Source organism: Nematostella vectensis, chromosome 9 (assembly GCF_932526225.1).
Source record: "Nematostella vectensis chromosome 9, jaNemVect1.1, whole genome shotgun sequence".
NCBI classification, from domain to species: Eukaryota; Metazoa; Cnidaria; class Anthozoa; order Actiniaria; family Edwardsiidae; genus Nematostella; species Nematostella vectensis.
In genome coordinates, this window is record NC_064042.1 from 8,577,089 (window position 1) to 8,595,122 (window position 18,034).

At 42.5% G+C, this 18,034-nt stretch overlaps 2 protein-coding genes across 2 annotated transcripts; one reads left to right on the forward strand and one right to left on the reverse strand.

Annotated features, from left to right (window-relative positions):
- Nucleotides 1-1,084: 1,084 nt before the first annotated feature.
- Nucleotides 1,085-7,355, reverse strand: LOC5515403 (medium-chain acyl-CoA ligase ACSF2, mitochondrial). The gene is made up of 3 exons (XM_048733007.1): nt 7,259-7,355; nt 5,961-6,143; nt 1,085-5,457 (listed from the first exon to the last, which is right to left on the reverse strand). Exons 2-3 carry the CDS (start codon nt 6,134-6,136, stop codon nt 3,930-3,932), a joined length of 1,704 nt encoding a protein of 567 aa, XP_048588964.1. The 5' UTR covers nt 6,137-6,143; nt 7,259-7,355; the 3' UTR covers nt 1,085-3,929.
- Nucleotides 7,356-8,069: 714 nt separating this feature from the next.
- LOC116619859 (protein sax-3) lies at nt 8,070-17,722 on the forward strand. The gene is made up of 3 exons (XM_048733032.1): nt 8,070-8,211; nt 8,915-9,202; nt 17,501-17,722. The coding sequence occupies exons 1-3, from the start codon at nt 8,106-8,108 to the stop codon at nt 17,668-17,670; spliced, it is 564 nt and encodes a 187-aa protein (XP_048588989.1). The 5' UTR covers nt 8,070-8,105; the 3' UTR covers nt 17,671-17,722.
- The last annotated feature ends 312 nt before the right edge of the window (nt 17,723-18,034 follow it).

An 18,034-nucleotide genomic window follows, 5' to 3' on the forward strand; every position in this document is an offset into this window, starting at 1 on the left:
ACGGGCTGGGGGGGAAGGGTACGCGGCGGGGCGCGGCACGGGTCCCTCTCGTTTCTATGAAAGGCCCCAGTCCCGCCGTAGATTATTCTTTTGCAATTATTGTCGATTTCTTATCTACGCGGAGTGTGTTTTGGGTAGATTAGTATTTGCCAATTATTGTCGATTTCTTATCTACGCGAAGTGGTCCCGACGTAGATTAGTAATTGCCAATTATTGCTAATTGTTTATCTACGCGAAACGCGTTTCGGTGTCTATGAAAGTCCCCAGTCCCCCCCAGCATTAGTATGAGATGTTATGCGAATTTTAATGAACAGTTTAATGTACTAAAGTACTAATGTGCTTTAATCTGTAAGAATAGCGACGTCGACTCTGATGCATAGTTTTCAGGGGTTAGCGTGGTTATAGTTTGCTATAAAATTAGTAAGCGCATCGGTGGGTATAGTATTTGAAATTTATTTTAATTGTTTACAAATCCCTCATGTGCATCTTCCGCAAACCGACAATGTACAGCTATGTATAAGTAGAACTTTTGTAATTCGTAAAAAGACGTACATCCGACTTGCGTGGCAATGTTGCTTTGTGTTTTGATTTGATTATTCAGACATGCATGTATTATTTGATACGTTATAAACAAAATTGAGATGTTTTAGTTGTAGGATATATATTCGCTCGATTCTATCTGCCACAGAAATACTGTAACGATTATACAGGCCCGTACCCAGGATTTTTCTTGGGGGGGAGGTGTGAAATCCGAAAAAAAAAGACCTTATTTTGTTCAGGGGGGGAGGGGGTAGTTCTCTGATAAAAATCTGACCACCCCTGAAAAAACAAAAAGGGAATTTTTTATGCCTTTGCAGTATCACATTCATTGCCGCATTTGGCTACAAAAAAGTCTGACTTGTAGATTGGCTACATACCAGAGTGACCTAGCTTATGCTTTATAGTTTTGTCTACAAAAAGCACGTCTTTTGAGAACCGAAAGTGGAGTCTCGACCGTTGTGTGTGTGTGTGTGTGTGGGGGGGGGGGGGGGGGGGGGGGGGGAGGGCGAGAGATGCGTTCGCCTGTTGTAGAGCAGAAAACCAGAATGCTATGCCGTTTTTATTTATTTATTTTTTATTGGCGCCTTCTTAAGTGTAGGCTCTTGTATCCTTTGATCCAGAACCTTGTCCGTTGGGCCTTCTGGGTTTTTTATTAATATGTTATTACTCTCTTATATTTCTCGTTATTTTTAAGCCAAACATCTGAGGGGGGGTGTTGTATATTAAATATCATATATATACGCTAAGAAATACAAGTGTGCCCCACCTCTCACGGAAAAACAAAAGAACTAGAAAACTACAGAACCATACCATTGACAGTCCTTAGCAAATAGGGGGTACCGGGAATGGTTTTGACTTTGAAATGATAAGGCAAAGAGAAGCTGCAATTCAAGCACTTTTCTTAGCGAGAGATGACACTCACAAACGTGCAATTTTTAGCTCTCTACGGAGACCCAAAAATATTTGTATCTCACGGCCGAAAGCACCATTGACGTTTAGAACTTCGTGGTTTTCCACTATCACTTTTTGACTTTTGTTTGCTTCCGCACTACACGGAACCATCAAGCGCGCACGCAATTTAAAGCGGTTCTACAACCACAATGTTTCGATTTAATAAATATTGCAGCAAACAGTAGAAGAAAACTTCATCCTATGCCACTTTCAACTTTTTTCTTTAGTCTGTTTGATCAAGTTCTGATCTACTGACAGTCCAGGTTCTCTTCGAAATAAATAAACGACAACTTACAAATAAGCCTGTCCGTTCATAGCCACATATCTAATATTCGTATCACATTTCACACAAATCAGTTATGAACTGACATAGCCGTAGCAGGCCTCGATTTTTTTTTTTGGGGGGGGGGGGGGTGGGTTGGGGGCACGACATTGAAACGTTAAGAAAATACTGTGCGGCACAGCCACGCCCCAACTGGTCATCTCCTGATAATTCTCGAAAACAGCGTTGTAAGCAACTCACATTGCAGGGGTTCGAAGGGTGCGCGCACTAGGCGTTTCCAGATAGTGCTCCCAAAAAGCCAGAAAAATGCTCCCAAAATCACCCAAAACGTGCTTAAAAAGTGCTCCAAAATCAAAATAGTTCTCAAATAGTGCTCATTGGCGAAAAGAAAATTACCGAATATTTTTACATTTTTTTAGAAATAAGTTGTGTTTTATTAAAATTTGAATAAAATGAAAGAATATTGCTTTTATTAAATACATGCATTAGAGTATATCTTATATTGTTGTCCATGAACGGGTAAATCACACTTTATGTGTATAACAACTAACTGTATTATAAATGACTTTGTTCTCTTATGTGTTTGTTTACCTTTGTTATTTGGATACTTCTAAATAACAATGTTTATTTACAAACATCACCAATGTCAAACCTGATAACAAAATCTTTATTATAACAATCTCCTAACGAAAAATAATTACAAATGATGTAAAGATGTAAAACAGGAAAACATGGCAAACAGATCTTGTAGATAAGGCATTCTATTTTTGTAATGAACTCCACAGGCTACCCAATATTTGTGGTTACCAAAGCACAGCCTACCTATTAAAATGTCGAAATCACCAGTCTTACAGTCTTAGCCTAGTTGAGATAATGTTATTTGTAGTTAAGGAAACTAGAAATGTCTATATAAGACAACAAAATCTAGTAACTTGGGTTAAAAAAGCTAGAAGTTGACTTGTTTACCCAAAAAGTGCTCTCTGATCAAAGTAGTGCTCCCAAACCCAAATTGCGCTAAAATAGTGGAAATGGAAAGGCCTAGCGCGCACCCCCTTCCCCCTTGGCGGCCAAAAAGTGGCTCTTTTCTTACCAACGGAATGCTTTTTCCATATGATACCTAACTGCGCACCCCCCCCCCCCCCCCTCGGCCAATCGTGGGAACGCACCTGCATGGATTTCACGCCAACTACTCCGAACATGGACAATGAAAAGGGAAGAAAAAATATTTGGGGCGTAGTTTTCTTTTATGTAGTGGCATATACAATGTCTCAAGATTACAAATGGATGTTTCATAAGAAAAGGACGCATTTTATAGGGGGAAAAAGGGGGAGGGGGGTATAAACCCCCTAAAATTTACTTAGCTCCCATACTCCTTGGGTCACCTAGGATCGGCATAGCATGGGTTGCTTAACTCTTTATTTAATGTGACAAAACCTCCTGCAGGTTGGAACAAGATACCTAAGAGAAAAAAAGATTTGCTAAAGAGGTTGTTTGTCATTTGTGGAAACCGGTTTCTAGGAAATCAGTTTGTCTGATCATTAGTATCGCAGCAACTGTCTTTAACACACCATTAAATGCGTAAGCACACTACATAACCAAGTCGTCGGTATAGCGAACGATTTCCTTCTTTCAGCCAGGCCAAAATTACAGTAAAATGTATGGAACAGAACCTGAAAATAATATAATAAAACCAACCCTCGATAAAACGAACATATTTCCCTAATTGATATTAAAAAAAATCAAACGGTTGTCCTTGTCAATCAGGTTAATTCAATGTGGGACACTGCGTGTCAAGACCTTAAAACTGTCCTTAATAACGAGTTTCTTAAAGAGTGGCACTCCGGAGGGGAAACTCAGATAAAAACAGACGGAGATGATCGTCGACAAAATCAATTTTAACCCTAATGGATAGCACTTTGGGTGTGGTCAACAGAAATTCTTGCCTAAGAGATAGCAAATTGGGTGTGGTAGAAGGAATTTTTAATCCTTAGAGATAGCAGAATCGGAAAAACTGTTAAACACCCCCAAAGATTAGCAGCTGGTCGAATTTTATACACTAGGAGATAGCAGAACTGGAAAAATCCTTCAACACCCCATAAGGGATAGCAGTTGGTCTTTTCTGGATGGTGCTTCAGCTGTACTGTGAATCGATCCTTCATTTCTCTCCAAGTCCCAGCTTTGCCAGAGCAATTTTCTTGACTTCTTTCAAATCAATCTTCGCACTTCGTGTCATCGGAAACTCATCGTACACTACAAAGTACTTCGGCTTCAAGCTCAAACCATCGGCTCGCGCCGGCCACTTCTCGTTGCACCAATCAGCTAGCGCATCCAAAGACAGCCCATCACTTCCACTCTTTCGAAACACAACGCATGCGCAAATTTCTTCGTGCAACCGCTGGTCAGGGACACCGATGACAATGGCGTCGGCAACGAGTGGGTTCTTTAGAAGCTCTGCCTTGATCTCGCCTGGGAATATCTTGACAGTCGCTCGTTTGATGATCTCTGACGTGCGTCCGATCACCTCAATCATGCCTTGGTCGTCCATGGTCCCTAAATCCTCAGTGTGTAGCCACCCTTGTGGCGACTTCGCTCGAGATGTTGCCTCCAGGTTTCCTAAATAGCCCAAGAAAACACACTCACTTCTGCAGCAAATTTCTCCTGGTTCACCCCTAGGAACGACCTTATTGTTGGCATCAACTATCTTGACTTCGACGCCAGGGCATGTCAGTAATTTGGTAACGGATGACTTATCTTTGATTGTCTCCCTGTTCTGAAATCGCATGCCGATTTTCATTGATTCGGATGAACCATACGCATGTATGATGTTGGCATTTGGGAACGCTTCAGACACTAAGAACATCTCTTCAGGGGTATGTCGTCTTCCTGTTAAAACTAAAAGCCTAACACTGCTGAGGTCATACTTAGTCTGCAATGCCTTGAGCTTTGGGAGGAACAAATGGTTAGGGGCCCATGTGTTACAACTCTCATTTTGAATTACTTCACACACCACTTCTTGGGTCTTCTCGGACAGTCCGATTTCAGTGGGAATCCAAACTATAGTTGATTCTGAATACAGACCTTTAAACAAGGATATCAAACCGCCTATCCAAGGGATGGGACGAGCCACAAAACTGGTTATCTTCCTGTTACTCACCTTGAAGGAAACACCGCCCTGCAAGTTCACAATAGCATGTGAGGTAAGTTGGACTAATTTGGGGTTCCCTGTTGTACCAGAGGTTCCAGATGCAACAATAGGGTCATCGCTTTTTACATGGGCCTGTGCGATCAAGACGTCTTCCATTCCTAGCGACTCTCCTCGCTTCAGAAGGTCCTGATACGAGTAAATCTCGGGATCGATCTTCAAGGATGGTGGACAGGTGGACTGTCTAATGGAGATGAGGATGGCGTCCGTAAGAGCTAGTTCTTTAAGGCCGGCCCACAGCTGTTTTTCTTGGGACCCCTTCATCTCTGGATTAAATGCAATAGTTGTACAACCGAGGGTCTTTAGCAGGGCGATGACAGCAGGTGTGAGATCCCCGGGACCTAGCAGGATCGCTAGAGCACCGATGCGATGTAGTGCCATGAGAAACACAATGTACTCGAGGGTGTTCCCTCCGATTAGAAGCACGGGTTGTCCACGTGACACGCCTAGCTCGAGGAGAGAAGCGGCGAGAGACATTGACCTGACATGACCAAATAATCATCATACACAAGAATAACAGCTCATCATCAGTTTCAATATTATGTCAATATGTCAATATTCCCGCTGGTCATATTTACTAACTTATTAATGCATCACCATCACCATCACCATCACTATCATCATCATCACCATCACCATCACCATCATCATCATCATCACCATCACTATCATCATCATCATCATCACCATCACCATCACCATCACCATCACTATCATCACCATCACCATCACCATCACCATCACCATCATCATCACCATCACTATCATCATCATCACCATCACCATTATCTTCATTATCACAATACAAAGAAATTAAGAAAGCTTGGAGGGGGCAGTCTCACGCCCAAACTGAAGCATTTCCTTTTCATTTTGAAAGAAAAAACAACTTGGCGCACCGTGCTTGCGATGAGCAAACCCAGTTTTAGGGGGACCGTGCCGTTTCATCGCCATATTTACATCGATTGCTATATCTCACTCCCTCACCTGTTTTTCCACTCTCCGTATGTCATGGCCGATCGATTCATTTGCATATCGTACATCACAATGGCTTCTGTCCCAGCATGCTCTTCGGCACGTATATCAAGATACTGGTGGAGGAGGCCTGGGTCCATTGGGCACAAGTGGGGCACGTGGATATAGCTTAGGTCACGTGACATCATAGAAATTCTTTAAACAAACACAAGCGTAAAGGCTCATGTATATAGTTTAAGTCACTTGATATCACCAAAGAAATTATATATGCGCTCAGGTCCCTCGGGCATAGTCAAGACAGTATCTTATGAAGGGGAGGGGGAAAGGAGATCATGAGCAAAGCAAAAGTTAAAACCGTAATTCTAAGCTTCTTCTTAATTCTTGACTCGTAAAAGCCCAAGAAATTTTTCTAGCTATGGGGATGCTTGTCACATTTTCGAAAACAAGATACTACTTACTAATGCCTTAGCTAGACTCCGAGAGCAGTCGCTCGCTGTGTCGAGCGTAGTGAATCGCTAGCGATCGCTTAAAACACCGGCGACTGCTTAGAGCCTGCCTAATGCTCAGATTTTTTGAAAAGTAGCCTCCAATTTCACGCGTATCACCATTCTTAAATTATTCAAACATTACTACAGTAGCAGCTGTACAAGGACTAGGCTCGATTTCCAGCCGTCGCTAGGCCTCAACGGCCCACGTACTGCGGGCTCACAGAAACGAGCTGGAAATCGAGCCTTTACAAGAACCCGACCTTATTAATTATAATACTATCGTAATAGATATGGTCCGATAAAAACTTATTGCGAATTGGAATGTAGTTTTTCTGTCAAAATGTCTTTCAAATACTTTAAATGAATAGTTTGGGGTTAAAAGTCGAGAGCTTTAACCTTGCACTTTGTAACTGTACGGTGAAATTGCTTGAGTACAAACTGACTCTTCTCGTATGACGAATAATGCATTGTTTGCTTTTTGACTAACTTCTTGTATCCTTAAATGACTCAATGCTGACCGAAATAACACAAGGATAGCAAAGTACCAATCTTAGCGTTGGTTAATTGTTACAAGCTCATTGCCGCGCTCAAGCTTGTGAATTTTGCAAGTCTTGATTTTCACTTGTTTTCAAACCGCATGCTTGTCATTTTGCGTGTTAAAAATACGAAAAAAATATGACCAGGGCTTTTGATTTGGAATTGGAATCCCTGAATGTGATTCCTGTTCGAGAATAATATCACTGTAAATGTCAGGTTACTAATAAATCTGATTATGATGAAATACAGGATATGAACTGCTTCAGTTTTTCTCGCGGTACATACCTTGGTTCTAAGGAAATCAGATGATTGATGAGCTATCAGTGTTCAGTGCGTAGTTCCCTTCTCTTTACCTGGTGTATCACAGAAGCAATATCTCAAATGCTCAAAATGATAGTAAAAACCTGTCAAAAACCTGTCATGCCTGCAACAAAGTCTATTGACGTCATTGAGCGCATTGCAATATTCATCCGTCAAAAAAAAAAATTAATAACCTAAATCTTGAGTTTCCCTCATAGCTAGGCTGAAGGGTCTGACATCTAATGAATATTAGATGAAGGAAATCAGTTTAATTCTAGTAAAAAAAACCACCCCTTTTTGTCTAAGCACAGGACTCCAAAATGTGGTACGAAAGATGGGAATGATGAAATTGGAGGGACATTAGTAGCCATTGTTTAAGTGAATATATTTCCTATCCTAATAAAACAGAGCTAAGGTTACTTCAGTTTTCTAAGCCTACTCACGATTATAATGTATTTCAGCGGCTGACCTCCCAGGTCAGTCAATAAAAGCATCTATTTTTGACGAAGATATCAATATCAATTTCGAAATTAATTCGGCAGATTGTGGGGAGGGGGGAGGTATTCAACGGATGAATGGCGCAGGCGCGCGCATTTTTTTTTTTATCCTCTTTCCTGATGCGCGAGCTTGAAAATCAATCGATCTGGATTGATCTTCTGACAATGACACTGTACGCCATTTGACAATCCCTTTATATGAAGGATTAGCTTTTAAGCACTCTGGACCCGCTTCATGTATTGTCACAATCAAAGCGAGACTACAACCTCTACGCAGGCGTGTTATGTGACGTCATTGTTTCATTTGTGAGCTCACTTATTTGATTTATGACGTTATGATTGGTCACTATATGGCCATGAAAAGGCGAACATCTGTATCATTAGTCTTTCTGTTGCTTGTCAACGTTTGCACATGCACAAAGTCCAGTGAAGGCAAGCAAGGTAGGTTCTAGTGTATTTCGTCATTGTCATTTCGGAATCACACATTTTCGGCATGCCCAGATTGCGATGAGCAATATTTCGCGGGGGAGGGGGGGGGGGATCCGTGGATCCGCAGATACTTTTAGATCCGCATGGTTTCAGATGAACAATAGCATCGATTGAAATTCGTTTAAAATCCGAAATTGGACCGTCAAAGCAGTAAAAATCCGAAATCCGCGCCCAAATTGTTGACAGATCCGTGATCCGCCAATCCGCTGAAATAATAATCAAAATCCGTAATCCATGATCATTTGGGGGCCGAATCCGCCGATCCGCGAACCTATTCACCCTCCTTTTTTGTTTCGAGTATTGTGAGCACTATTTCTCCTTTATAACTTAATCTAGGCACTTTTTGACCATTGTTTAATAAAATGTTTTACAGTGGGACCGAATTTTCATTTATTATTGGTGAAAATCCCGTTTACAAAGTCCCTTATGTAACAGGCCTTTTTTAGAGTTTCTAAGAAGATGAGACCGGAACCTTGGAAAACCTTATAGTATACGAATATTCCTTATGCAAGTACCTTATATAAGAGACTTTTAGTGATATAGTAGTGCCCTCCAACGATTAATCGTCTTCCCCGTCCCCCCGTTGGGAAAGTTGTTAATACCAGATTTATCGTTCAGGATAACGGGGTTATTTCTAACCAAAATGTTGGTCTAGATCTACCGCATATTTCACATGCGCCACATGTCCAAACCCTGGGCTCAGACGCTCAGGGTGTCATCAGATGCGAGGTCAGCGGCAACCCCCCACCACCGGCCCCGCGCTGGAAAAGGGTTATGGGTAATAACGAAGAACTCATCACTGACTCGGAACGTTATGAAGTGCTGATCGCGGGAGGACTGAGGATAGAGAATGTCCAGGAATCAGATGCGGGAAGTTATATCTGCTACACTGCGGCGAGAGGGGTCTGGGTCGATCGTCAGATCACACTTCGTGTACTAGTAGGTAATAAAGAAAAAAACACGCACACCATTCGCTCAAACAACACGTGCACTCCACACGCACACTCAGACACGCACACTCAACATGCACACTCAACATGCACACTCGGCACGCACACTCAACACGCTCACTCAACATGCACACTCAACATGCACACTCAACATGCACACTCAACACGCACATTCCACACGCTCACTCAACACGCACACTCAACACGCACATTCCACACGCTCACTCAACACGCACACTCAACACGCACACTCAGACACGCACACTCAACACGCACGCTCCATACGGACACTCAACACGCACACCCCACACTCAACACGCACACTCAACACGCACACTCAACACGCACACTTAACACGCACACTCAACACGCAAACTCCACACGTACACTCAACACACACACTTAACACGTACACTCAACAACACGCACACTCAACACGCAAACTCCACACGTACACTCAACACGCACACTTAACACGGCACTCAACAACACGTGCACTCCACACGCACACTCAGACACGCACACTCAACATGCACACTCAACATGCACACTCGGCACGCACACTCAACACGCTCACTCAACATGCACACTCAACATGCACACTCAACATGCACACTCAACATGCACACTCGGCACGCACACTCAACACGCTCACTCAACACGCACACTCAACACGCACACTCAGACACGCACACTCAACATGCACACTCAACATGCACACTCAACACGCACATTCCACACGCTCACTCAACACGCACACTCAACACGCACATTCCACACGCTCACTCAACACGCACACTCAACACGCACACTCAGACACGCACACTCAACACGCACGCTCCATACGCACACTCAACACGCACACCCCACACTCAACACGCACACTCAACACGCACACTCAACACGCACACTTAACACGCACACTCAACACGCACACTCAACACGCAAACTCCACACGTACACTCAACACACACACTTAACACGTACACTCAACAACACGCACACTCAACACGCACACTCAACACGCAAACTCCACACGTACACTCAACACGCACACTTAACACGGCACTCAATAACACGCACACTCAACACGCACACTCAACACGCACACTTAACACGCAAACTCCACACGCACACTCAACACGTACATTCAACATGCACAGTCCAACGCTAGGAGACTATTCACTTCACTTTATTTACTGCACGACCTATTTGTGCGCAGTGCATGTTTACATAAGAGCCCAGCGAGGAAGGCCTCTGGGCAGCGTTAACCTACGGGTCACGCACTTTACTCCTTTACTTTTATATCACATGTATTTGGGTCGCTTTTAGAGAGTGATTGATTGATTGGCGCATATGGTTAGTATACTTATATTGAATATTTCTTTCATATGACTTTTAAAATATTTTTGAAATATCAAAGATTAGAAAATTTATACACAGTGATAAAAACAGATATCGAACCATTTTTTTTTCTGAAATATGATGCTCCTCGGCTATGTTGACTGGCCTGGGCTGTCTTGCCTCTTGATTTGGAATATGATGGATTCGGCTCTATGCTGTGCTCGGCTTTGCGGACCGTGGGCTGGGTTGGGCTGGCTTCGGCGCTGAGCTGGCTTCGATTCTGGTCTTGGTTAGGTTTCGCTCCGGACTGAGCTCGATTCGGCTCTGGCTGGATTCGGTTTTTGGTTTTGTTGGATTCGGTACTGGGCTGGGTTTTGCTGGGTTCGGTTCTGGGCTGGATTCGGTTCTGGGCTGGGTTCGGTTCTTGGTTTTGTTGGGTTCGGTTCTGGGCTGGATTCGGTTCTTGGTTTTGTTGGGTTCGGTTCTGGGCTGGATTCGGTTCTTGGTTTTGTTGGGTTCGGTACTGAGCTAGGTTGTGCTGGGTTCGGCTCTGAGCGTGGTTTGGTTCTGGGCTGGGTTGGGTGCACTTCTAGGCTGGGTTCGAGTCTGTGCTGGGCTGGATTCGGCTATGGTCTGGGCTGGGTTCGCTTCGAAACAGGGTTGGGTTTGGCTCGGCTTTAGGTTGGATTGGATTCGGCTTTAAGCTGAGATGAGATGGGCTTGACAGGGATGGGTCATTCGGCTCTGGACTGAGTTCCTCTTTTGACAGTCGACTAGATTAGATGCTCGGAGTCTTCGGTTGAATGCGACGGAGACTATGACCTCGGCAACTTGGCGTTTTTTTGTGATATTGGGCATCATGGTCGGATTACTCATTGCATTAGAAGTGCTATGTGAGGCTGTTTCCAAGTCTTTCCCTTGGGCTAGCTGGTCTGCATTGGTCTGATAAGTTTGGCTTGCCTGGTGGGCGGATGGAGGATCGCTTTCTTGGCTTGGGCTAGCGGGCTTGTAAAGGCGTGATAACATTTGCTGAGCAATTTCTCGAAACTGACCTCTTTTCACAATACAAACAATAGGAATTGATATGCAATCAGAAAGCGCCAAAACTGTACCGATATTAGTGACAACAAACGAGAAATAGAAATCTAACTTTACCTTCGTGATTACCAAACCCATGCCATAAACAATAATCAAACCGTAAGGCAGGAGAAACGTCAGGATAATGCTAACGAGCATTTGTGCATCCTTGATTCTCCACGCATACGCCTTGTCTAAAAACACCGATTTCCCATCCTCGACACGCTGCCTTCGTTGCTTGAGAAACCTTTTCACCTTTATGGCAACAGTGAACATCAATATGGCTGGAATAAGGAAGGCTAATAATGCAGACACAATTTTCATCGTTGTTGTATCAAGGGTGTGTTTGGCCATCACAGTGTAGACAGTTGTCCCCATTTCCACTTGGACACTTTTTATACTTGCCGAGAGACCAAGAGTTACTACCATGCCTCCGACCCAGACTCCCACCAACAGCTTATCCACAGCTCTACTCGAATATGTAATCATTGGATAAAATAGCAAGCAGTACCGTTCAATTGACATCACCACTTCGTGAAGTACTAGAACCACCTACGGGAAGTATCTGGTGAAACGATACGCCCTACACATCCAGTCATTACCAAATAAAAGAGCGACAGTAGGTGCGTATCGCACAAAATATCCCAAAGCACCGACAGAATTCATGATGCTGCACACAGCCATACTCCTAATAAACAATAATGTCGATGACCTCTGCAGTGCTTTGATTGGCTTTCCTCTTTGCTCAACCTGTGTTTTTCGAACAATAATAAAAAGAAAAGCATTGCTTTTCACTAGGGAGAATAACCCAAAGATTGAGTGGAATATGGCCCTTGTGGCTGTTTCAATGGGCAAAGCCGCAAAACTCTTCCGATGGTCGCTTCTTTTCATGAAGATGCTGGTATTATGGCATTGTAAAAATGGGGATCGGGGAAATCATCTCTTGTCATTGCAGCAATTATCCCTTGATGTCTGAAAGAAAATGAGTAAGCATGAGTCTTGCGGACTCTCTTTAACCCGTCCATATATTCGTCATCCACATATGTACGACCAACACACAGCCTTCTCTATGTCCACCCTTCTTACTTCCCACCGCCCTTCCCTCCTTCTTCCTGTCTCGCAACCCGTTAATCAACCACTTCCTTTATTTTTTCTCCACACTTAACCCATTCTTACTCCATCTCATCTCCCCAACCATTCAACCCCCTCTTACTCCTCATCATCATCTCTCCACCCAACACCCATCCTCCTCTTACTCCTTCTAATCTCTCTCATTCAACCCCTTATTCCTTTTGCATATTGTTATATCCCAAAACGTTACATTACATACCAAATCAGATCCTATATATGAATGATCCTTCTGTGCGAACTTATTACAATCACTAAAAATTGGTTGTCCCCGAATTTTCACAATGGGAAATCCGGAAACTCGCACACGACCACAGAGATAGAGTAAGATTAAATCTCGATGAAATTTGTGAAATTGTATAGTTAAACTTTAAATAATGGGAATAACAACCCAGGAGACTTGCACTGAGAGCGAACTAAGAGCGCGAACTAAGAGCGCGAAATAAGAGCGCGAACTAAGAGCGCGAACTAAGAGCGCGAACTAAGAGCGCGAACTAAGAGCGCGAACTAAGAGCGCGAACTAAGAGCGCGAACTAAGAGCGCGAACTAAGAGCGCGAACTAAGAGCGCGAACTAAGAGCGCGAGCTAAGAGCGCGAACTAAGAGCGCGAACTAAGAGCGCGAACTAAGAGCGCAAACTAAGAGCGCGAACTAAGAGCGCGAACTAAGAGCGCGAACTAAGAGCGCGAACTAAGAGCGCGAACTAAGAGCGCGAACTGAGAGCGCGAACTAAGAGCGCGAACTGAGAGCGCGAACTAAGAGCGCGAACTGAGAGCGCGAACTAAGAGCGCGAACTGAGAGCGCGAACTAAGAGCGCGAACTAAGAGCGCGAACTAAGAGCGCGAACTGAGAGCGCGAACTGAGAGCGCGAACTAAGAGCGCGAACTGAGACCGCGAACTTATTACAATCACTAAAAATTGGTTGTTCCCGAATTTTCACAATGGGAAATCCAGAAACTCGCACACGACCACAGAGATAGAGTAAGATTAAATCTCGATGAAATTTGTGAAATTGTATAGTGAAACTTTAAATAATGGGAATAACAACTCAGGAGACTTGCACTGAGAGCGCTCGGGCTTTTAGCGACAAAATAACAGCAACAGAAAGCAACTTATTTAGCGCTTACGAATAAAGCCAGAAGGCTTTTTTTGTTCAGAAAGGGTTTATCTTCACTTTAACATTTTATTCTTTCGTTGTTCTTTAGCGAGACGAGCGCAATCATTTCTGTGTTTATTTTGGTTTGAATTTGCCACCTAAAAGGTCTCGTGATCTCTTAGCGCACTTCCCCTATTGTTCTATGATTTTTACGCGCATGCGCAGTGATTTCACCTGTCTATTGCGTTTTTTAAACTAGCCATTATTTCAGTAGCTGTTCACTTTTTACAGGACAGGCGTGACCTTTGGTAAATACTGCCATTTTGTCGGTGTTCAGTGGTCTGATGATTTCGTCTTACAACTCTTTTTAAATGTTTCAATGTTGTTTGCTTTGGAGGCATGGGTAAATTTTACCTGCGGTAATTACCCATTAACGATTAGCCAACATAAGAGGGCGAAATCAGAAATTGCCGGCTTTCACCAGGCAGATAATGCAAGGCAATGTCTTTCTAGGATGGCCTATTATACCTTATGCGGCCACCTATAACGCAGCCACCCTACAGCCTGCGTAGCAAGCGTTCCCGTGTGTTTTGAGCGAAAGGAAACCCAGAGAAAGAGAGAAAACCGGCGAGAAGTTCGATATGCCTCATTTTGGCCGCGCGAAAAATGGAGCGAGCGCAAAAAAGTACAGCCCCTCCCCCTCATTCCTTTTTTGCAATCGCCCCATTTTTCGCGCGGTCAAAATCTCGCTCATCGAACATCTCGTCGGTTTCGACAGTGCTGAATAACGTATGCGCATGCGCGTGCTCTGGCGAAAAACAAGCACAATCGTAGTGTTGAATCGTTCGAGTAAAGGTACGAAAGGCTGACTTCAGTTGCTGTTTTGACTAACTGTACAGAATTAAAACCATACTGTACAAAAGATGACAGATATGTGTGATAATGAGGGAGTCATAAAGAAAATTATAGCCTTATGTTTGGTCTAGTTTTCTTAGCATTCGCAAAAATGTGACAGTTCGCCGGTAAAATGCCGCCATTTCAAAACAAGAAGGCTGGTTTAACCGCGCGGTACTGACTTATTTATAGAAGGCCGCATAAGATATAACTTTTTACCTTGTATATGCTAAACGTGGGTGAGGCTTGAAAAAGTTTGGAAGCAAATGAGCCTTTGATTGCACTGAATAGTTGAAAGTGCTCTTGCCTCTAAATGATGTAAACCGGTTGACATGGGGACTTTTGTCCAGCGTTTTTAAAAGTCAAGTATCTCGCATATTCAGGTAATGAGTATAGGTGCACCTGGAACGTCAATTGCCGAAAAATACATATTAGATAAAGATATTGAAAGATTCGCTATTTTCAAGGAAAAATAAAACACATCCTCCTTTCGACAAATCTAAAATGGTCGTCCCACAGCAACCATATTAGAGCAAACTTTTTATTCCTGCATTTTACTAAGATTATCTAATAGTTCGACTTTCAAGACACACAAAACACCCAACAAAATAGCTGTCAAAGATTGTATATTAATTGCATATTTTAAAGTGTTTTTGAAATACTATACGCTTAAAGCAACCATATTAGAGCGAACTTTTTATTCCTGCATTTTATTAAGATTCTCTTAAAGGTCGACTTTCAAGACACACAAAACACCTAAAAAACAAAAAAAATGTAATGTTCCTTTTTTTTACAGTTTTCTTATGTTGTAAGTATTTGAATGCAGCGCGACTAAGAAAGAATTATTCGAGGGAGGAGGTGCACTTTACCTGTGAGAATTCCCCAGTGAGCCAAAATGCAGGGCAAAATCAGAAGGGTTGGGTTTCTCCAGGCCACTAGCAGTTAAGGTATTTTTCGTATTATTATTCAAAGATATAACCCTTACCTTCATAAATAGCGAATGCAAGTGAAGCTTGTACACGGAGTGTTTGGAAGCAAATGAACCTTTGATTGCACCGAATCGTTGAAAACATCCTTGTTTTCTCGATGATGTAAAACGGTAGACATGGTGATCATTATCCACTGCTTTTAAAAGTCAAGTATCTCCCATTTTAAGATAAATCAGCCGCTTATTGGTATGGAAGCACCTGCAAGTCCAGAGTTGCCTGGAAAAAACGATTTTCATTTTAGAGTCAACATTGCATTTATTAATCTATTTTGGTACGGTGTTTATGGTGACGGTGTTTTGATCCTAAACTTGGCCCAGAAATTCTTACAACTATAAGCTGTAAAACAATTTTAAAATCTTTAAGGGTGTTGGGACATTTCTCGTTAGTTGGCGATTCGGTTGTTAGGCGCTCAAGCGATCATCCGGGAACTTCACACTTTCAGGTGGGAAAATCAATTTGCGGGAAAACAATCTACTCGTGCGCGACATTTTTAGTTTCTAACTCTATAATCTGCGAAAAACGGACGCTCCGCGATTTTTTCAGGCAGAGAATATTCATTTAGTTGCCCTCTATAAAACTACCTTTCGAATTCCAATATATTGAAAATCAAAGAAATTATTCAAATAAGTCTTGAAGTTTGCCTAACAACGGCCCACAGAGAAATGTCCCAACACCCTTTAAATGGTGAAGTGGCCGAGAATTGCGCGGGAAGTGCGTTACAATAGCTGTGTGAAAAAAAATTAACTTATGCATATAATATGCATAGAAAAGACTACATATTTTCAAATTTTATTGATTTATATGGTATTTTCTGTTTGAACATAGTGGGAGTAATTCCGTAGCAGCGGGCATAGTTCCGTATCACTAAAACATTCTGTCGTCTGGTACGAGTTTTTTTCCTTTGGGAATCAATAAAAACATATTTACTAAATATAATATCACATCAAACTCCTATACATCAACCTCATACACATTAACAGACATTCTTTCTTCTAAACATTCGTATAAAAATTAGGACATTTTTGTTTAAGGGAGTTTTGTTTTCATTGGACTTTCGTGACGCGGGTCAGTTCACTGTGCAGTAAACGCCGCTCATTTTAGCAACAATTATGAAAACTACGATTCTATAGTGTACATAGTCAACAGAAAACGTTTAATACCAATAACAAAGCTCAACTCAGATTGCCTGCCCTTTCTCAACAAATATAGAATACTTTGAACTCACTAGATTGACAAGTTAAGGGTTTATTTGAATACATTGGATATATTATATGAATATATTATATGCATAAGTATTGCATTTAGTCCATTAAGGACCTTTCCCGACTGCCGGGCATATAGCCACTGCAGATAATAAAAAAAACTAACCAATGGTAAGGAGAGAAGTCACGGTTTCCCGAAACAATTTTTTTAAATGCCTGGGTCTAAACATTGGGGATTTTGAATCACTGGGTTTTTCAGATAAGGATTTAAGGCAGGGGTCCCGTGTGGGACGTAAAAGCTACACTAGCCCGTGAGGCACCATCTTCAATGCAGCTTCAGTGACAGTGCTTACGCATTATCTAACATTCATGAATGAAAACTTCTTAAAACATCCCTGGTGAGTGAAAGTCAGTCGCATCCAAAATGCTTAAAGCTGCTGCGTCTCACTATTTCAAAACAATTTTCAAAAATGTCACCTTCAACCCCCCCCCCCCCCCCCCCCCCTTCCTACGGTCTGCTCTAATGTGGCACGCTCTAATGTGGCATATTTCTCCTTCCCAGATCCCTCCAAGAAGACCAAGTCCCACGCAAACCCGTACCGCCTGGCTCTGTTCATTACACTCGGTATCTGTGGAGGGATTATATGCGTAGTCGCAGTAGACTTGGCTTGCTTCCTATGCAATCGAGCCGGAGTTATCAACTTCCTGTGTAACAAATACTCCAATAGATAAAGTGCCAAACATGTGCAATGCTTGCGGAATAAAAAAACAGTTGATTGAAAAATCTTATTCTCTTGAAATAGATTGTGAAAAATTGTCGTGAACTAGAGTGACTACACTCCAACGCAATCTAGTACACAACGGACTTTATAATTCTTTTTACGAAGACGTTACACGATTCTGTTATCCGGTCTCGGATTCCCTCTAGATAAGCGTAGCCTTCGTGCTGTTTCACAACTTAACTTCTAATTCATCACATTCGTGATCTCGTCGAATCCAAAATCTTTAAATTTTTGGATTCTGGGGGTTGCACATCAACGAATTTAGCTATTTAACAATTAGACTACAAGTTCGGATTTTCTATGAGTCATTAGAT